The sequence below is a fragment of the Leucoraja erinacea genome, chromosome 1, assembly GCF_028641065.1.
Source record: "Leucoraja erinacea ecotype New England chromosome 1, Leri_hhj_1, whole genome shotgun sequence".
Classification (NCBI taxonomy): Eukaryota; Metazoa; Chordata; class Chondrichthyes; order Rajiformes; family Rajidae; genus Leucoraja; species Leucoraja erinaceus.
Window position 1 is genome coordinate 10785120 of NC_073377.1, and position 22436 is coordinate 10807555.

At 44.1% G+C, this 22436-nt stretch overlaps 1 protein-coding gene across 3 annotated transcripts in view; it reads right to left on the reverse strand.

Moving 5' to 3' along the window:
• The window catches only part of LOC129706739 (probable E3 SUMO-protein ligase RNF212), a 101424-nt gene that overhangs the window by 49231 nt on the left and 29757 nt on the right, over positions 1 to 22436 (reverse strand). For all 3 annotated transcript variants that reach the window (XM_055651304.1, XM_055651217.1, XM_055651394.1), the window contains 5 exons: positions 19400 to 19474; positions 19251 to 19307; positions 13434 to 13492; positions 7721 to 7777; positions 4964 to 5016 (listed from right to left, as the gene is read on the reverse strand). In XM_055651304.1, coding sequence (XP_055507279.1) covers positions 4964 to 5016; positions 7721 to 7777; positions 13434 to 13492; positions 19251 to 19307; positions 19400 to 19474 — 301 coding nt within the window. The remainder of the gene's footprint in view (positions 1 to 4963; positions 5017 to 7720; positions 7778 to 13433; positions 13493 to 19250; positions 19308 to 19399; positions 19475 to 22436) is intronic.

The window sequence follows — 22436 nt, forward strand, 5'->3', positions numbered from 1 at the left end:
GTTCGGCCTTAAGAATGCACCGCAGGCATTTCAACGGTTATTGGACGGGGTGTGTCGTGGTCTCGAGTTTGCGTTCGTCTACCTCGACGGCATCCTGGTGGCCTGCCGCTCGCGGCAGGAGCACTGTGCCCACCTCCGGCAGCTCTGTCAGCGGCTCAGCGAGCATGGTTTGGCTGTCAACCTCGCCAAGTGCCGGTTTGGGGTGACCACCATCGACTTCCTCGGCTACCGCGTAACTTCACAAGGCGCGGTTCCCCTGCCGGACAGGGTCGACACCATCTGCCGGATTCCCCTTCCATACACGGTGCGCAACCTGAAGGAGTTCGTCAGCATGGTGGCCTTTTATCACCATTTCGTGCCATCATACATCTTGTGGCCGCTGTATCATCTTCTGGTGGGTAGGCGTAAGGACGTTGAATGGACCAACAAGGCGGTGGCGGCATTTGACGGTATGAAGGAGGCCCTTGTTCGGGCTGCGCTGCTGGTGCACCCACAGGAAGATGCCCCCACTGCTCTCAAGGTGGAAGTCTCGGAGTCGGCGGTTGGTGCTGTGCTGGAACAACCGACGGACGGGGGTTGGTGACCCCTGGCCTTCTTCAGCCGGCACCTCAACCACACCCAAATGAAGTACAGCGTAATCGACCGCGAGCTCCTGGCTCTGTACCTCGCGGTGCGCCACTTCCGCTACTTCCTAGACGGCCGCCCATTTATGCTTACACGGACCACAAGCCGCTCACGTTCGCCCTGGCAAAGGTTTCCGACCCCTGGTCAGCACGGCAGCTGGCGTACATCTCAGAGTACACCACCTCCATCCGCTTCATCGAGGTGAAGAAGAACCGGGGGGCCAACATGTTGTCCCGCCCCGCCGTCTATGCCGTTTTCGAGGTGGCTCCCGGCATTGAGTATTCTGCCCTGGCGGAGGCTCAGTTCACAGACGGTGAGATGCCCGCCTACCAATCTGCCATCTCCAGCCTGCAGCTTGTGGATGTCCCTCTCAGCACTGGAGGAACAATACTGTGCGATGTGTCGTCCGGTCAACCGCGCCCCATCGTCCCTGCCGCCGGAGGGTTCTTGACGTGATCCACGGGCTGGCTCACCCATCCATCTGGGCGACGACGGCACTTGTGGCTGCTCGATTCATGTGACACGGTCTGCGCAAGCAGGTTGGCCACTGGGCCCACACCTGCATTCAGTGCCAGACGGCAAGAATCCAGCGCCATGTCCGGGCGCGCCTCCAGGAGTTCGGTATACCACGCCGGTGGTTCGACCACCTCCACGTGGACATTGTGGGGCCTCTCCCGCCGTCCCGGGGCATCACCCACCTCCTCACGATGGTGGACCGCTTCACACGGTGGCCGGAGGCCATAACACTGGCCGATACTTGCACTCGTGCATTGTCCGCGCACTGGTTTGCTCGCTTTGGGGTGCTGGTGGACATCTTCTTGGACCGGGAGCCATAGTTCACCTTTGAGCTGTGGTTGGCCATGGCTCACCTGTTGGCTTTAACATTTGCCCAGCCTCGGCCACGAGGTCGCCCCTCTTCGCGGCTCCCTCCACCTGTGCCTCCGCAGGCCCCTCTGTAGGCCGACTTCCGTATGCGGTCCGGTCGGGTGCGCTTCGTGCCTCCTGTTCTGGAGAGGGGGGTCCTGTGGCGGGTCCCAAGGGTCAGGCCATTCCACTATCGAACCCCTCGGCACGAGAATGGACTAGTTCGGGGGCGGCCCTTAACTACAGGGATAAAGGGCAGGGGTTTAGGCGCGATTGTTCTCTTGCAGACCCGACTGGATAAGAGAACAACGCCTAATAAAAGTCCTCCCGAAATACCTGGCACCTGGCCTTCATTTCAGGCTTATCGCCGCGCCACAATCAATTCATAGAAAACGTATGTCAGTAACTCATGGAGTATTTTATTTTTGACTGATTATTTTAGTCTTGTAAGTCCTGTTTCAGCCTCTAGGTGGTATTATGCAGACATACAGGGTCAGTACTGCACAGTGCCCCCAGCAGCTAAAACTAAGAACAATGTTGCATTTATTTGTGCTGATGTAAAGGCACTGCTGAAAAACACGCACGGAGCTCATTGCACAAGTCAATCAAGAAAGTAAACCTATTAAGTAGACAAACTTGCAGGATTAATATAACATTTGTAATAAATTGCAACTACAGAGCCCTCCATAATGTGTGGGACAAAGACCCATCATTTATTTATTTTCCTCTGTACTCCATAATTTGAGATTTGCAAAAATCACATGTGGTTAAAGTGCACAGTGTCAGATGTTAATAAAGTCCATTTTTATACATTTTGGTTTCACCATGTAGAAATTACAGCTGTGCTTATACATAGTCCTTCCATTTCAGGGCACCATAATGTTTGGGACACAGCAATGTCATGCAAATGAAAGTAGTCATGTTTAGTATTTTGTTGCATATCCTTTGCATGCAATGACTGCTTGAAGTCTGCGATTCATGGACATCACCAGTTGCTGGGTGTCTTCTCTGATGGTACTCTGCCAGGCCTGTATTGCAGCCATCTTTAGCTTATGCATGTTTTGGGGGGCAGTCCCCTTCAGTTTTCTCTTCAGCATATAAAATGCATGCCCAATAGACAATGGGTGCAGGAGGAGGCCATTCGGCCCTTCGAGTCAGCACCGCCATTCAATGTGATCATGGCTGATCAACCCCAATCAGTACCCCGTTCCTGCCTTCTTCCCATAACCCCTAACTCTGCTATCTTTACGAGCCCTATCTAGCTCTCTCCAGAGATCCGGCCTCCACCGGTCATGAGGCAGAGAATTCCACAGACTCACAATTCTCTGTGGGAAGAAGTGTTTCCATGTCTCCGTTCTAAATGGCTTACCACTTATTCTTAAACTGTTGTCCCTGGTTCTGGAATCCCCCAACATCGGGAACATGTTTCCTGCCTCTAGCGTGTCCAAACCCTTAATAATCTTATATGTTTCAATAAGATTCCCTCTCATCCTTCTAAACTCCAGAGTATACAAGCCGAGCCGCTCCATTCCCTCAGCATATGACAGTCCCACCATCCCAAGAATTAACCTTATAAACCTACGCTGTACTCTCTCAATTGCAAGAATGTTCTTCCTCAAATTAAGGGACCAAAACTGCACTCAATACTCCAGGTGTAGTCTCACTAGGGTCCTATATAACTGCAGAAGAACCTCTTTGCTCCTATACTCAAATCCTCTTGTTATGAAGGCCAACATGCCATTCGCTTTCTTCACTGCCTGCTGTACCTGCATGCTAACTTTCATTGACTGATGAACAAGGACCCCCATATCCCAATTGGGTTCTGATCGGGTGATTAACTTGGTCACTCAAGAATGGACTCTTTTGAAAAACTCTTGTTGCTTTAGCAGTATGTTTGGGATCACTGTCTTGTGTAGAATGAAGTGCCACCCAATGAGTTTTGAGACTAAACTGTATAAAAATGGCCATTATTAAAATCTGACAATGAGCACTTTAACCACAAGTGATTGTTTCTATTACAAATTTTAAATTGTTAAGTACAGGGGCAAATAAATAAATGATGGGTCTCTATCCCAAACATTATGGAGGGCACTGTAAGTTAATCTTCATCTCATCTGCCCACAAGACCTTTTTCCAGACTGTGTTTGCTCTTTTACGTACATCTTGGCAAACTGTAACCTGGCCATCCCTTTTTTGCGGCTAACCAGTGGTTTGGATCTTGCAGTGTAGCCTCTGTATTTCTGTTCATGAAATATTTTGCAGACAGTGGTCATTAACAAATCCACACTCGAATAGTGTTTCTGATGTCGGACAGGTGTTTGTTTGTTTTTTAAATTATAGAGAGAATTCTTCTGTCATCAGCTGTGGAGGTCTTCTTTGGCCTGCCAGTCCCTTTACGATTAGTAAGGTCACGAGTGCTCTCTTTCATCTTAATGATGTTCCAAACAGTTGATTTTGGTAAGCCTAAGGTTTGGCTGATATCGGTAACAGTTTATGTTTCTTTTTTCTCAGTATAATAAGGCCTTCTTTGACTTTCATTGGCACAACTTTGGTCCTCATATTGATAAACAGCAATAAAAGTTTCCAAAGGTGATGGAAAGACTGGAGGAAAGACTAGGTGCTGAGAGCTCTCTTATACTGCATTAAGGAGCCAATTAAACACATCTGAGCAATTACAAACACCTGTAAAGCCATGTGTCCCAAACATTATGGTGCCCTGAACTGGGGGGGGGACTATATATATATATATATAAACACACCTACTTGGTGAAACCAAAATGTCTAAACATGGCCTTTATTAAAATCTGACGATGTGCAATTTAACCACATGTGATTTTTTTCTATTACATATCTTAAATCGTGGAGTACAGAGGCAAATAAATATATGGGTCTTTGCCCCAAACATTATTGAGGACACTGTAAAACTTGTACTAAAACTAGCACTTTGTAACTACTGCAAACATTTAATAAATGCAGATAGTGGACATGGTTTTGTATTTTCATCGCTACTGCAGATTGCAGAAACTTACACATAATATTTATTAATATTTTTTCTACATTAAAAATTTCTCTAAAAGCATCACTTTGGTGTGTTTTTTTTGTTTGACACAATGACCCAAATTCTTAAAAGGACATAAATTGCTGGAGTAACTCAGCAGATCAGGCAGCATCCCTGGAGAACATAGCTAGGTGACAACTTGGGTCTGGATCCTTTTTCAGACTGAAGTCAGATAGAATCGGAAGAAAGGTCCCGACCTGAAACATCATCTATCCATGTTATGCAGGGATGCTGCTTGCTGTGCGGAGTTACTCCCAGTACTTTGTTTCTTTGTTTGTAAACCAGAATCTGCAGTTCCTTGTTTCTGCGACCCAAATTCTTATGCACACTGATTTTGGATAAACAGAATAATCTAACCCCGTAAAAAAAAGCAGAATATTTTGTTGGGTTGCTCTACAAAATTAGAGAAGAACATACTTGAAAGAAAGTCCCTTGATCCGGAAGGGGTAGACAACCGTGATGTTTGCTGTCTGTGACCAGAAAGAAAGACGTTATTAATACTCATCTCCATTCCCTACTATTGTATTTTACAAATAAGCATATTCAATTAAGTAACCCAAAAGACATTTCTGAAAGTTCCACGGGATTCTCCTAGAATGGCAAAATAACTTACTGTGTATAAATTTGGTCCTTTAAATACCCTTTTGAAATTTATCTCTGATGAATGGCTCAAGTCATGAACCTGCCCCTCAGAATTCTTCACTTCAGAACCACCACCACCCCCCACCCCACACTTAAACCAGTGAGAAAGGGTTGTAAGTTACCCAAGCGAGATACAAGGTGCTGTTCCTTCAGTTTGCACATGGCTTCACTCCGGTAATGAAGTAAGCTCAGCACAGAAATGGCAGTATGGAAATGAGGAGTTAAAACGGTTCGCAACCGGGATATCCAGTCGGCCTTGGCAGACCAAGAGCAAGTTTTTGGCAAAATGGCCATTGAGTCTTGGACTTGTCGATGCCCAGGAGGCCACATCAGGAACATGGGATGGAGTAGATAAGGTTAGAGGAGGTGCACGTGAAGCTCTGTCTCACTCAGAAAAACTGCTGGGGTCCGTGGATGGAGGTGAGGAAGGTTGTATTGGGGCAAGTGTCATGTCTTTTGCTGTTTTCAGGGTTAAGTATTGGGGAAGGGATGGTTTGGATGAGTGAACCAAGAAGTTGCTGACAAAGTGGTCTCCGCGGAAGGCGGAATGGGGTGTGGTGGGGTGGTAGATGTGACTGGCGATGGGATCGTGTTGGAGGTAAAGAAATGTCAGAGATAATGCGTTGGGTGCAGAGGCTGGTAGGTGAAAGGTGAGGACCAGAGGAAGTCTATCCTTGTTCCATCTGGGGGGGTGGGGGGCAGGAGGGGGAAGGAGGAGTGAGAGCAGAACACTTAACAGGGACACAGAGGAGACACGGGTGAGGGATCTATCTAAGAGAGCGGGGGAGAAATCACGTTTTCTAAAGAACAAAGATATCTCAGATATCCTAGAATGGAAAGCCTAATCTTGGGAGCAGCAGAGATGAAGAAATTGAGAGTAGGAGATAGCATCTTTGCAAAAGGCTGAGTGGGATGTATAGTCAAGATAAGTTAGATTTACTAGATTTGGAGTAGACATCAGTCAATAGTCTATCCAGTACTGGGCTCCTCCGAAGCCAGAGGGAAGCAACATGCAAACAGGAGGAACAACACCTCATATTCCTCAGGCAACATAACTCAATAGTATGAACTCTGAATTCTCCAATTTTAGGTAACTACAAAATTCTCCCCTCCCTTACCAGCCCTCCTTTCTTTTCTCCCCTCACTCCCCTTTGCCCACACCTATTTCTCCCCTCCCCCTCTCACCTACATTCCTTCCTCTATCTAAACAATTTTCAATTCTCAATCCTTTGATGTCACACCTTCTGTTTTTTTCATCTCTGGTCGTTGTCCATCGATCAAAACTCCCCTCATCTATTACCTGTCAAGCTTTATCCTGCCTCTCCCCTCTTCCAGTTTTCTTCCCTTCTCACCACCGCGTCTCTCCCCTCCCCCAATCAGTCTGAAGAAGGGTCCGAAACTGAAACATGACCTGGATCCACATCATTCGCCAGGATTTCTCCCCACCTAGCTTTCTCCCTCCCCACCCACCTCACACTGCAATCAGCCTGAAAAATGGTCCCTTCCCAAAACAAGGCCTATCCATTCCCACCACAGATGCTGCCTGGCCCGCTGTGTCACTCTAGCACTGATAACAGAGGAGGAGATTTTAAACCTATTTTTATGTAGGTTTTTTTTTTTTTTGCAGCTTTCTGGTTCCTTCCTTATATCAGTTATTTTAGTCTAAAAAAAGAACACAAAATGCTGAAATGACTCAGCGGGTCAGGCAGTATCCCTGGAGAATATGGACCTATCCATGTTCTCCAGAGATGCTGCCTGGCTCGCTGAGTAACTCCAGCACTTTATGTCTTTTTTTGTAAACTAGCATCTGCAGTTCCTTGTATCCACATCTCCACATTATATTCTGTCCTCCCTTTGTCAAATGTCACTGCAACTTTTTTTTCACTGGGTCAATATACTGGTACGTTTTAACTATCACCACATGCGGCCCCTTCACTGCAAGGATTGCAGAGGTTGTAACATGCAGTCCAACAGCCCCTTTTCAAGAGGAATTACGAATGGGAAATAAATCTTAATCTTGACAGCAATGCCTATGCTGCGCCTCTACAAAAATAGAAGTTCCCTCATTCCCAAATTAAATATTATTACATCGCAGACTTCACAGTTGAACAGTGGAAATTTGTATAACAATCCCTCCCAGAAAACATGTAGGAAGGAACTGCAGATGCTGTTTTATATTTAAGATAGACACAAAGTACTGGAGGAACTCAACAGGTCAGGAAGCATCTCTGGATCAAAAGGAACAGGTCATGTTTCGGGTCGGAACCCATCATCAGACTGAAAGTAGAGGGGTGGAACTAGAGGTAAGAAAATAATTGTCCTACCCCCAGTACCACCTTCGGTGCCCCCCCCCCCCCCCCCCCCCCCCGCCCCCCCCCCCCACCCCCACCCCTTACTTTTTCATCGTGAAGAAGAGTTCAACCCAAAATATCACCTGGTCCTTTTGGTCCAGAGATGCTGCCTGACCCGCCGAGCTGTTCCAGCACTTTGTGTCTATCGTGCCAGAAAATACTCAGCTGCGATAAACTTTACCTTTGTTGAAAAGTGCTTTCTAATTTTGTTATGTAGTTCTTACTTTCTGCAAGTTCACTGAAAAATAAAAAAAATCAGATTGCAACTTGTAACATGGTGTTAACTCCAATATCAGAGTCATATGTGTTAAATTACATCTTTCTTACACAATTCTGCTGTGGTTGTTCCAAATCTCTCACAATTGCTTTGTTTATGATAGGTATCAGCTTTCTGTCTTAATTGTCAACACTTCATTTTATAATGAAGGCTCTCAAGTATCGTCATCAATTAATACCTGCACAATTTTTGTAATTGCCTTTAAAGCATTAATTACACGCCTCAAGCAAAAGGAATGCAGTTATCTTTTAAAAAATGATAATAGTTTTGTATAATGTTTAAGAAGGAACTGCAGTTGCTGGAAAATCGAAGATAGACAAAAATGCTGGAGAAACTGAAGAAGAATCTCGACCCAAAACTTTGTCTATTTCCTTCGCTCCATAGATGCTGCCTCACCCGCTGAGTTTCTCCAGCATTTTTGTCTACCTAAGATTTTGTATAAGACCAGTTGTGTAGTGTCAAATCCAACTAGCCACGGTTTAGAGGCAACTTAGCCATCATCTTGGTCTGATCACTGGTTGCCACGATTTGGAGAACCTTCCCTCGCCTGGGGTGTCATTGATTTTGCATCTGAAATTTGAGGTTTATTGAAGCATCTTACTTCGTTTTGTGACTCGGAATGGTACTTAATGGAATAAAAAGTAAACTGAAATTTTTTTTACTGCGTGGTGACAACAAAAAAAGATAAAATACACTCCAAATACATACGGGTTTGTAGGTTAATTGGCTTCGGTAAAGTTGTAAAATTGTCCCCAATGTGTAGGATAGTGCTGGTTCACGGGGTGATCGCTGGTCAGCGCGCACTCAGTGGGCCAAAGGGCCTGTTTCCGCATTGTATCTCTAAAGTCCCGCCCTTCTGATCTGCCTGAGCAACTGGTTGAGGCAGGTACAATAACACCATTTAAAAGACATTTGGACAGGTATATAGATAGGAAAGGCTTTGAAGGACATAGATCAAACATAGGCAATTGGCAATAGTTTAGATGGCATCTTAATCAATATGGTCAAATTGCACTAAAAATACTGTTTCTGTGCTGTATGACTGATAGCTCCCCCATGTCCAGTGCAGATTTATATATCTCCTTTATGACCCTAGTGATCATTATGACACTCCATTGAGGATAAATGGGGATCCTGTGGATAGGGTGAACTGTTTTAAATATCTGGGAGCACATCTCTGAGGATATGACATGGGCATCACACGCCTCAGCACTCATAAGGCAAGGCAGCGCCTTTACCACCTCAGGCAATTGAGGAAATTCAGTGTCTCCGAGGATCCTCCAGTGCTTCTACGCAGCGGCGGTGGAAAGCATCTTGTCCGGGAACATTACCATCTGGTTTGGGAATTGCTCTGCCAAGGACAAGAAGGCTCTGCAGAGAGTAGTGCGTTCGGCCGAACGCACTATGGGAACTTCACTCACCCCCCTGCAGGAACTATACAACAGGAGGTGCAACTCCAGAGCAAATAAAATCATGGGAGACCCCTTCCACCCCTGCAACGGACTGTTCCAGCTGCTACGGTCAGGCAAACGCCTCCGTTGCCATGCGGTGAGAACGGAGAGGTTGAGACGAGTTTCTTCCCAGAGGCAATTCGGACTGTAAACGCCTATCTCACCAGGGACTAACTCTACAGAACGTTTTTCCTTCCATTATTTATTATGTAAAAGAATATGTGTGTTATGATTGTGTTTATCATTTGTTTGGTTGTTTTGTTGTTTGTCTTTTGCACAAAGGTCCGCGAGCATTGCCACTTTCATTTCACTGCACATCTCGTATGTGTATGTGACAAATAAACTTGACTTGACGACTTGACTTGATCTCCACCCCTACTCCCTGTATTTTCTCCATCACTGAGTAGCAAGACTCATTTCTGGCTTGCAGGGTATATGTTGACATAACACACCTTCAGCACTGAGCTGGACTCTGGGGCAGAAATCACATTTTATAATAGTCAGCATATTCATGGTAAAAGTGATGTGTTGCACAGCTCTCAATTGAGGTAGAATGGAAATTGTCTATAGTTTGGTTTCTATTCCGAGTCCTGTGAATTTTTCTGCAATTGTCTCTCCCATGCAATTCCATGGCTGCATTGAGTTCCAGGGTAGGATGGCGTGGCGGAGAGGTATCAGGTATCCATTTGTGATGTTTCAGGGATCATGACTGTGAGACATATTGCTTCACATCTGCCATTTTTGTTTGATATTAAATAATTAGGTAACGTGCTGTTTAAAAAAAAGTTTGTACATGAAGTTAGCATATTGGAGTAAATTCATGTCTATAGACATTAGAATCCATAAATTGTCCCTTGAGCCCAAAATATTATGCTGAACATAATCCCAAGTTAAACTCTCCTTTGCCTGCATGTGATTTCCTATACCCTGCATATCCACGTGCCTATGTAGTCTCTTAAACAGCACTATCATATTTGCTTCCACCACCACCCCATTGGCAGCATGTTCCAAGTACACCCCATTCTCTGTGCAAAACCACTTGCCCCACACACCTTCTTCAAACTTTCCACCTTTCAACTTAAAGCTATGCCTTCGTCTTTTAACGGGTGGCACGGTGGCGAAGACTTGCTGCCTAATAGTGCATGCAGCACCTGAGACCCGGGTTCGATCCCGACTACGGGTGTTACCTGTACGGAGTTTGTATGTTCTCCCCGTGACCGTGTGGGTTTTCTCCAAGATCTTTGGTTTCCTCGCACACTCCAAAGACGTACAGGTTTGTAGGATAATTGCCTTGGTATAGTGTAAAAATAGTGCCTAATGTGTGGAGGGCAGTGTTAATGTGCAGGGATCGCTGGTCGCTGTGGGCCTGTTTCCGCGCTGTATCTCTAAACTAAACTAACATTTCCAATTAAGAAAAATATTCTGGCTCTCTAATCTAATCTACGCCTCTCATCAACGCTGTTAAGGGTTCTTGCCGTGAACGTAATCTACACCTGTCCTTTCTTTATCACTTACTGGCCATAAACCCTTTCCATTAGTCCTTCTATTTACTGACTTGCTACTCTAATTTAAACCCTCCCGAATCGCACTAGCAAACCTGCCTTGAAAGCTATTGATTCACCTCCAGTTTATGTACAACCTGTCCCTCTTGTACACCTGCCCAGGATGAGAGCCCAAAGATCCATATATATGAAGCCATTCCTTCTAGCCATGTATTCAACTGCATTAGCATACTATTCCTTGCCTCATTAGTACATGAAACAGGTAGTGGAATCCTGACATTAAAACTTGAAGAAGGGTTTCGGCCCGAAACGTTACCTATTTCCTTCGCTGCATAGATGCTGCTGCACCCGCTGAGTTTCTCCAGCATTTTTGTGTACCATTAAAACTTGAGGTCCTGTTTTTTTAACCTATTAAACAACTCCCTGAATTTTCTTTGAAAAACCTCTTCTCCCTTCCTACCTATGCCATTGGTACCAATGTGGGCCACGTCCTCTGGCTGTTCACCCTCCCCTCTCAGAATATCCTGTGCTCACTTCGAGACATCCTTGACCCTCGCACCCAGGAGGCAACAAACCATCTTGGAGTCTTGCTTGCAGCCACAAAGATTCCTGTGTGTACTCCTGCATATAGAGCCCCCCCTATGGGTCGCCTAGTCTGAGCCCTACCTTGTTGTCCTACAGAGCCAGTTTCCGGTGCCACTGTCCTGCTGCTGCTGCTATTATTTGCCCCTGAGAGGTCATCACCCCTCACAGTATCCAAATTAGTATATGTTTAAAAAGGAGCTAGCAAATGGAGAATCCAGCTCTACTTGCCTGCCTCTCTTGACAATCACCCATCTATCTGGCTGAACCTTTGCAGTGAATACCTCCCTGAATCTACTGCCTATAAACCTCTCTTTTTAATCTTTATTCCCTAACGTTAATCTGGTGAACAAACACAACATGCTGGAGTAATTTAGTTGGTAAGGCAGCATCTCTGGAAAACCCGAAATGTCACCTACCCATGTCCTCCCAGAGATGCTGACTGACTAGCTGAGTTACTCCAGTGTTTTGTGGGGGTTTTTTTGGTAAACCAGCATCTGCAGACCTTTCTTTCTCTCTTAATCAGGTGAAGCAGACTGGCTGCCTTTATTGAGTCCATTCAATTTTCATTGTATTAAGAGTTGTTAGGATTTAGCATAGCCCCAGATATTTAAAAGACATGGCCAATTACGTTAAAAAGAGAAAATGTGCCTCTCTCATTTATGACGAGAAGCATAACCAAATCAGTTATTTGTAGCTCAGAAATGAAATACAGTTAGATAGCATCAAATAACTCATTAACGGGGTGGCACAGTGGTGCTGCCTGTAGAGCTGTTGCCTCACAGCATGTTCGCCCAGTGACTGCGTGGGTTTCCTCCGGGAACTTCAGTTTCCTCCCACATCCCAAGAACGCGTTGGTGTATAGATTAATTGGGTCTTGTAAATGGCCTTTAGTGTGTAGCGTGATCGACGGCCAGAGTGGACTCAGTGAGCTGCACCCTTAAATCAATCAATTTAATTAGTGCATAGATGGCGAGGATTGTGTGGTGATGACAAAAGGAGAAAAAAAATTAAAGAAAACAATCTCCCTCAGCTTTGAGGAAATACACCAGAGGCATTGAATCAATGCTGCGATCAACTTAGGAGGCTTACAAATGTAATCCATCTTTCAAGGTCTAGTCCAAAACCTCCGGAAGTGGCGGCGCTGCCCTGGCAGCAGCGGCTCGCCTGCAGTCCGTTTGATTTTTACTTTTTTGTGTTGTTTTTTTCGTTTTGTCTAGTTAAGTTTTTGGTTTTTAGGTTGTGTTTATGTGGGGGGGGGGGGTTGAAACGGGGCTTGCTGTCTCTCCCTTTTTTGTCATATCCCCCTTCTCTGCCTCCGTCTGCGCTGAGGCCTAATGGCGGAGCTGGCGACCTCGAGACTCCGGAGGCAGAGCCAGTCAGGACTTGCCCTGGGCTCGCTCCCGTGAGGGCGGTCCGGCTCGGGGCTGGAACGGCGCTCCCGTGAGGGGCTGTGACGCTCCCGTGAGGGCAGCCTGGAGCGGGGCTGAGACTCTCCCGTGAGGGGCTGTGGCGCTCCCGTTGGAGCGGCCCAGCTCGAGGTGGAATGGCGCTCCCGTCGGAGCGGCCCAGCTCGAGGGAGGAACGGCACTCACGTGAGGGCGATCCGGCTAGGGGCTGGAACGATGCTCCGGTGGCTGGCTCGGCGTTCTGGCGGCGGTGACCTGAGTCCGGGGTTCAGCCGCGGGCCAGCGGCTGCGTCCGCTGGACTGGAGGGCGGCAGCTTCGACCACCCCGGGCCGCGGTGTTTGAGCCGGCCCGTTTGCGGGGTTCGGTGAGCCGCGGGACTGTTTGTGCCATCGCCCGGTGGGGTATTGCCTCAGCGCAGAGGGAGAAGAGGAGGGAAGAGACTGCAGCCCTAAGATTTTTGCCTCCACCACAGTGAGGAGGTGCTTGGAGGACTCACTGTGGTGGATGTTAATTTGTGTTTATTGTTGTTTATTATTGTATTATTGTATGTATGACTGCAGGCACGAAATTTTGTTCAGACCGTAAGGTCTGAATGACAATAAAGGTAATTCTAATTCTAATTCTAATTCTAACATGACTTAAATGCCACCGCTAAGATGAAGAAATGCTTACCATTGTAATTGTTCTTTCCTCTGTGTGATGTGTTCGACATAGACTTTCAATTTTGCTTTCTAGAAAAAGGAAATATGTAAACATATTGCTGGTAAACTTCAGTGACCACTGACTCTTTAAATCTTTATTTTTATCTTCCCAAGAATAACAATGTAGAAGTAATTTGAGGTATAGATCTTAGATTGACCTGAAAAATCAATGTATTTCAAATTGTACCATTTTATATTCCATGGGTCAAATATTGTATTCGTCATTTATTTACTTTTAGTTACTTTGTCATTGCATTGAAAACAACAAATAATTATGTCCCCAAGATTGCAAGTTATTTTTCTTGCTTAATGTTGGGTAAAACTCCATGGAATTAGATTAGATTCAATTTATTTGTCATTTGGACCCCTTGAGGTCCAAACGAATTGACGTTTCTGCAGCCATACATTACAAACAAATAGACCCAAGACACAACATAATTTACATAAACATCCATCACATTGCTGTGATGGAAGGCCAAAAAACTTATCTCTCCACTGCACTCCCCCCCCCCCCACCCCCCCGATGTCAGGGTCAAAGTCAAAGCCCCCGGCTGGCGATGGCGATTGTCCCCGCGGCCATTAAAGCCACGCCGGGTGGTGCGAGGTCGCACACCGGGTCTTGATGTTGGAGCCCCCGGCGTGCGCTCGCAGAGTCCCGCGGCCATTCCGAGCCGCGCGGGGCGGTGCTGTCAGGCCCCGCTCCAGGAGCTCTTCAACCCCGCAACTCGGGCGGGAGAAGTCGCCGTTGCGGGAGCCCTGAAAAGCGGTCTCCCTCCAGGGACCCGCGGGCTCCCGGCCGCCGTCCGCCGTCCGCCAGACCCGCAGTTGCAACCTCCGAATCTCCGGAGGTCGGCCCGCAGCAGCGCTCCACCACCGCTCCACCCGCTCTAGACTCGGCCAGCTCCGCGACGGTGAGGTGAGTCGTCGGCACCAGAGCCCCCGGTCTTCTCCTGTTGGAGGCCACTCCCCGTTGCAGCCCCAACGACAACGGAGACCCGACAAAGAAAAGGTCGGGTCTCCCGTGCAGGGAGATTTAAAAGTTACCCCCTAACTCCCACCCCCCCCCCACCCCCCACACACATACCCCAACAAAAAATAACAAAAACTACATAGAAACATAGACAAAAAATAATAAAAAAGCAGACGGGCTGCAGAGGCCGCTGCTGACGAGAGTCGCGCCGCCTACCGGAATAGCAGGAGAATCCTCCCAGTTAAACAACATTGCTTTCTTCTCCTTGTGATCAAAAATATTATTCGTAATAAGGTGGATGAGTTGAATGTGCAGATAGTTATGATGCTATGATATAGTTGGGAGACATGGCTCCAGGGTGACCAAGGCTGGGAGCTGAACATCCAGGGATATTCAATATTCAGGAGTGATAGACAGAAAGGAAAAGGAGGTGGGGTAGCATTGCTGGTTAGAGAGGAGATTAACGCAATAGAAAGGAAGGACATTAGCTTGGAGGATGTGGAATCGATATGGGTAGAGCTGCAAAACACTAAGGGGCAGAAAACGCTAGTGGGAGTTGTGTACAGGCCACCTAACAGTAGTAGTGGAGTTGGGGATGGCATCAAACAGGAAATTAGAAATGCGTGCAACAAAGGTAAAACAGTTATAATGGGTGACTTCAATCTACATATATATATTTTTTTTTATTAATGTTTTTTTCGAACGATTAAAAAAAAGAAGAAAAGAAAAGATGAAAATGAATAAATAAAAGGACAATTATATATATACATATATATATATATAAATACATACACACATACATATACATGTACATATATACATACATACATATACACATATACATATAACATATATGTACATACATAAATTTAAAAAATCAAAAGCCAATTTCAACATAATACACATTAGACTCGTTGGAAAAGGGATAGGAAGAAGCCTATGCTTGTCAAGTCCTACCCCCATTCTTCACCTTTAATAAATGCAAAATTCAATAAAATAAACTAAACAGACAATTCAAATAAAACTACTCCAATCAAGCTATTAAGAACAAAAAGAACAAAAAAAGAAAAGAACAAAAAGAACAAGCACCATTAACATCTGTGAGATTTACATTCTCCTTCATCATTACTGTACTTTTCAAATATATATCTTATGTACATTTTTTTAAATTGCATTATATTCATACTTTGTTTAATCGTTTCGTCAAGACCATTCCACAAAACCACCTCACAAATGGAAATACACATACTTTTTAAATTGGTCCGAGCATAATGCTGTTTCAAGTTTAGTTTCCCTCTAAAGTTATAACCCCCTTCTCTGTCTTTGAACAGTTTTTGTATGTTTACAGGTAGCAGCTTATTTTTTGATTTATAAATTATTTGTGCAGTCTTAAATTCTACCAGATCCTTAATCTTTAAGGTGTGTAATTTTAAATACAGTATATTGGTGTGTTCATGATATCCTACATTATTTACTATACGAATAGCTCTTTTTTGTAGTGTGTTTAGTGATTGTAATTCGGTGAATCAAATTGGCAGGGGTGCTGAGGAAGAGGATTTCTTGGAATGTATGCGGGATAGTTTTCTAAACCAACATGTAGAGGAACCAACGAGAGAGCAAGCTATTCTAGACTGGGTATTGAGTAATGAGGAAGGGTTAGTTAGCAGTCTTGTTCTGCGTGGCCCCTTGTGGGGGCCCCTTATGTTCCCTGCCAGTCAGAAACAGGCCAATTGATCATGGGGAACAAGGACATGGCAGACCAATTGAATAATTACTTTGGTTCTGTCTTCACTAAGGAAGACATAAATAATCTGACGGAAATAGCAAGGGACCGGGGGTTAAATGAGATGGAGGAACTGAGTGAAATCCAGGTTGGCTGAGAAGTGGTGTTAGGTAAATTGAATGGATTAAAGGCCAATAAATCCCCAGGGCCGGAAAAGTTGCATCCCAGAGTACTTAAGGAAGTAGCCGCAGAAATAGTGGATGCATTAGTGATAATTTTTCAAAACTCTTCAGATTCTGGAATAGTTCCTGAGGACTGGAGGGTAGCTAATGTAACCCCACTTTTTAAAAAGGGAGGGAGAGAGAAAACGGGGAATTACAGACCAGTTAGTCTAACATCGGTGGTGGGGAAAATTCTGGAGTGAGTTATTAAAGATGGGATAGCAGCACATTTGGAAAGTGGTGAGTTCATTGGGCAAAGTCAGCATGGATTTATGAAAGGTAAATCATGTCTGACGAATCTTATAGAATTTTTCGAGGATGTAACTAGCAGAGTGGATAAGGGAGAACCAGAGGATGTGTTATATCTGGACTTTCAGAAGGCTTTCGACAAGATCCCACATAAGAGATTAGCATACAAACTTAAAGCACATGTTATTGGGGGTTCAGTATTGATGTGGATAGAGAACTGGCTGGCAGACAGGAAGCAAAGAGTAGGAGTAAACTGGTCCTTTTCAGAATGGCAGGCAGTGATGAGAGGGGTACCGCAAGGCTCAGTGCAGGGACCCCAGCTATTTACAATATATATTAATGATTTGGACAAGGGAATTGAATGCAACATCTCCATGTTTGCGGATGCCACAAAGCTGGGGGGCAGTGTTAGCTGTGAGGAGAATGCTGGGAGGCTGCAAGGTGACTTGGATAGGTTGGGTGAGTGGGCAAATGCATGGCAGATGCGGTATAATGTGGATAAATGTGAGGTTATCCACTTTGGCGGAAAGAACAGGAAAGTAGACTATTATTTGAATGGTGGCCGATTAGGAAAAGGGGAGATGCAACGAGACCTGGGTGTCATCATACACCAGTCATTGAAAGTAGGCATGCAGATGCAGCAGGCAGTGAAGAAAGCAAATGGTATGTTAGCATTCATAGCAAAAGGATTTGAATATAGGAGCAGGGAGGTTCTACTGTTGTACCATACCTGGAGTATTGCGTACAGTTTTGGTCTCCTAATCTGAGGAAAGACATTCTTGCCATAGAGGGAGTACAGAGAAGGTTCACCAGACTGATTCGTGGGATGGCAGGACTTTCATATGAGGAAAGACTGGATACACATTGGAATTCAGAAGACTGAGGGGGGATCTTATAGAAACTTACAAAATTCTTAAGGGGTTGGAAAGGCTAGATGCAGGAAGATTGTTCCCGATGTTGGGGAAGTCCAGAACAAGGGGTCACAGTTTAAGGATAAGGGGGAAGTCTATTGGGACCGAGATGAAAAAGACATTTTTCACACAGAGAGTGGTGAATCTGTGGACTTCTCTGCCACAGAAAGTAGTTGAGGACAGTTCATTGGCTATATTTAAGAGGGAATTAGATGTGGCCCTTGTGGCTAAAGGGATCAGGGGGTATGGAGAGGAGGCAGGTATAGGATACCGAGTTGGAAGATCAGCCATGATCATATTGAATGGCGGTGCAGGCTCGAAGGGCCGAATGGCCTACTCCTGCACCTATTTTCTATGTTTCTATATGCCAAAACCCGATGTCAGCTGGCACGCTATCACTATAATCTTAAATTCAAGAAATCGGTGGTATCTATGCAAATATATTAGTCATATACTCCAACCCTCCTCTGACTCATTGACTTACTCAAGGTTGTCAAGAAATATTCTGCAATAAACATGTAGTACTACAATTTAGAAAAGTCGCCTTATGGATATGTCATTGAATAAATGTCATTAGGTAGCAATGATACAAAATTTTGAGATTTTAAAAATCAAGTCTGCAATTTATCCCATCAGATAAAGCATAAAAAGAAGTTTAATTTGACACCTAATTCACTTTCATATCTTCAGTATTAAAAACGTTATGGCCATTTTCATACTCGGAAATTTCCATCTTGTTCCCTATTGATTTTCCATTGACTTAACACAAAAGTTGTGATCAAGGACAGTCAAATGGCCATAACTTTATTAAAAATTAAGAGAACTGAAAGAAATTTTCAGTTATTATAGATTGAAGCATTCTGAAACAAATATTAAACAATCCAAAACAATCTTACTTGGATGACCTGAAATTAAAGCATATCATTAGTTAGTTACCCAATTGTAGCTAATTCCAAAATTCAATTACTAGATCTAAACATCTATACATTTCTTAAGAAAAGATTAACATTTTTAAATAGCTTAAGTGTACAAAGAACATTCACACAAGAATTCACAATAAAACATGATTTTTAAATCTCATTGACATTAATTTATAGGCCAAATGGAAGGAATTTAGTGTTCAATTGCTGTAAATTAATGGCAATTTAAATCAGCTTGCGAGTGGGTTTTTCTGGAACGCGATGGTTTATAAACGTTGCCATTGCGGTGGATTTGAAGCCCATGTCGGCATGAAAGATACTGCGGGTTTGAATGGGCCCCCAAGTCACGTACTCGCAACTTAAAATTTTGAATAAAGGGATCTTAAGAAGCACTTTTTAATGTAAAAATAAACAACCTGCCTTGCCTTGTCCCCTACATAAGATCCATCCCGTTGTCGGTGTTCGCGGCTTTAGAGGATGATTTTTAATCTACTATAACAATTAAATAACCCAATTTAGTTTAGAAATAGCTGCAGCGAACTAATGTCGCAGCGATTTGTCGTCAGCAACTAGGCAGGCTGAACAACCTCGATTTCAATAGCCTAGAGAAAATCGCGTTTTAAGCCCGCCCCCCTCTCAAAGGCGTCAAAGTCGTGCACACTGGCAGTGACAGAACTTCAGCGCCGCTGAAGGTAAGTTTTGCAACATACCTACATTAGGTTCTCATTTTTTGCATTGAGGTTCATTTATAGCAACAGCACATTCAGAGTACTTCAATTAAGAGTGCACATTACCTCTTCTGTTTCTTTTGCACACAAATGTCGTCTGTGTTTTTCCTGGAAGTCCATAATCTACGAGTGCAATTAAAATCACAATTATGACTGTGCAGTTAGACCTAATCAAAATTCTACATTCTGTGATAACATTAGATATTATTACTGACCTGCATAAACTCTTTTAAGTACATCTCACAAACTTTCTCTGGCTGTGTAAAAAGTGCCTTAAGATTTGGATCCATCTGAAAGAAAAAATTGGAACTATATTATGGATAAACAAAAAGATTCCTTTAAAGATATGTACCGAAGAAAGGCGACTGACCATATGTGCTTTTTGATACAGTTTGGTGTAGAATCATAAAGTGATACAGTGAATCCTTCGGCCCAACTTGCTCAAATCAGCCAACAATGTCCCAGCTACACGAGTCCCACTTGCCTGCGCTTGGTCCATATCCCTCCAAACCTGTCCTATCCATGTACCTGTCTAACTAACTGTTTCTTAAACAATGGGATAGTCCAGTCCCAGCCTCAACCACCTCTCACAGCTTGTTCCATACATCCACCACCTTTTGTGTGAAAAAGTTACCCCTCTGATTCCTATTACATCTTTTCCCCTTCACCTTGAGCCTATGTCCTCTGGCCCTCGATTCCCTTACTCTACGCAAGAGACTCTGCATCTACCCGATCTATTCCTCTCATGATCTTGTTTACCTCTATAAGAACACCCTTCATCCTCCTGGGCTTCATGGAATAGAGACCCAGCCTACTCAACCTCTCCCTATAGCTCACACCCTCTAGTCCTGGCAACATCCTCGTAAATCTTTTCTGAACCCTTTCAAGCTTGACAATATCTTTCCTATAACATGGTGCCCAGAACAGAACACAATATTCTAAATGCGCTCTCACCAACGTCTTATACAACTGCAACATGACCTCCCAACTTCTATACTCAATACTCTGACTGATGAAGGCCAAAGTGTCAAAAGCCTTTTGACCACCTTATCAACCTGCGACTCGACCTTCAAGGAACCATGTACCTGTACTCCTAGATCCCTCTGCTCTACAACACTACCCAGAGGCCTACCATTTACTGTGTAGGTCCTGCCCTTGTTCGACAACCATTTCTCCACTCACCTGGCCAACCGTTCCAGATCCTGCTACAATCATCATATCTGCAAAACCACTAACTTTAGTATCATCAGCAAGCTTGCTAATCTTGCCATATATGTTTTCATCCAAATCATTAATGTAGATGACAAACAGTAACGGGCCCAACACCGAACCCTGAGGCGCACCACTAGTCACGGTCCTCCAGTCCGAGAAGCAAAAGTAATGAAACTATTTCAGTTCATCCGTCACTGAAACCCTATGTCTCTGCCTCTTATTAACTTTTGATTGATTGAGGGAATGTAGTGAACCTTAGTAGACAGTTCCAGAGATGGAGGGTGTGACGTATCAGGAGTTTTTGAGCCGGCCAGGCCAATGTTCTCCAGTGTGTAGGAAGGAACTGCAGATGCTGGTTTAAATCGAAGATAGAAACAAAAAGCTGGAGTCACTCAGCGGGTCAGACAGCATCTCTGAAGAAATGGAATAGGTCATATTTCGGGTTGAGATCCTTCTTCAGACCCTCTGGTGTTTAGAAAAAAGAGAGGAATTTCATTATTTTTTTTTTAATCACAAAATTCCAACAGGACTCAAAAGGCTTGATGAAGGCATCATCCATCCTCTGACTAACCAGTCTAGAACCAAGGGATAAAATCTCTGAATAGAACAAGGCTATTTAGGAGTGAATTGAGAGGAAATTCTTTTTCACAGGAGGTAGTGAATCTTTGAAATTCTCAAGCATTTTCATTCAAAATCAGCAATCAAACAATTTATGACTGCTAATTAAAGGTATAGTTCAGGAAAATGGCATGCAGACAGAAAATCAGCCATTATCTTGATGAATGGCATAACAGGCTCCAAGGGAACAAATGGCTTACGACTAAAGGTCGACATAAATGCTGGAGAAACTCAGCGGGTGAGGCAGCATCTATGGAGCGAAGGAAATAGGCACCGTTTCGACCCGAAACGTTGCCTATTTCCTTTGCTCCATAGATGCTGCCTCACCTGCTGAGTTTCTCCAGTATTTTTGTCTACCTTCGATTTTCCAGCATCTGCAGTTCCTTCTTAAACAGCTTACGACTAAAGCTCCTGTTCTTACAATGTTTATTTCTCAACAAACAGATGACCTGCTAAATTAACTTCATTGGTTTTGTGGGACAATGCTGTACTCAAATTGGCTGCTGTTTTTCCTGTATTAAAATGTTATCCACCTTCCAAAAGTATTTCATTGGCTCTAAAGTTTATGGGAGTGTTTTGAGATCATAAAAGGCACGATACAAGTTCACATATTCTTTCTTTATGGTGTATTAGTTTTTAAATACCAGCAAGGAATCTTGGTCACCTTAAACGTGACTACTAAATAATCAGATGCACAAAACCCGCAATGCAATAAAAAATTATAATTTCTCGCACTGTTAATGTAGGTATGTTACAAAACCTACCTGAATCTTCGTTGAGAATCTGCCCCACCCCGTGTGCGCGATTTTGGCGCTGTTTAGAGGGGGCGGGTTTAAAACGCGATTTTTACTAGGCTGTTGCAATCGAAAATGTTCAGCCTAGTAAATCATTAACGGAAAATCGCTGAAAGACCCCGTCGCAAAAGGTATTATTAGTTTTTATGGCCTTGTATAATAGTTATAGTAGTTTAAAAATCACTCTCTAAACCCGCGACCTCTCGCAGCCCCAGGGTTTTATAAAGCAAACAATTAAAGGTATGTACCTTATTTTTACATTAAAAGGGGCTTCTTAAGAACCCTGTATATAAAGTTTACTATAGCGAGTAGCTCATTTTGGGCTCTTTATATCCCGCAGTATTTTTCTGGGCATTTGAGGGCACAAATCCAGCGCAATGTGAACGTTCTAAACCAGCGCGTTCGCAGGAACCCACTAGAAATTTAAAATGATTTAAAAGCAATGACTAATTTATTTGGCCAAAATTGAACACTAAATTTTAAAAATCATGTTTTATTTGGCCTATAAATTTGATGGCTAATTTAAAAATGATTTTATAAAAATGGATCATGTTTTATCTGTGAATTATTTGTGAAATAGCTACAATTGGTACTACTTAGGCTATTTAAAAGAAACTCAGTTAATCAT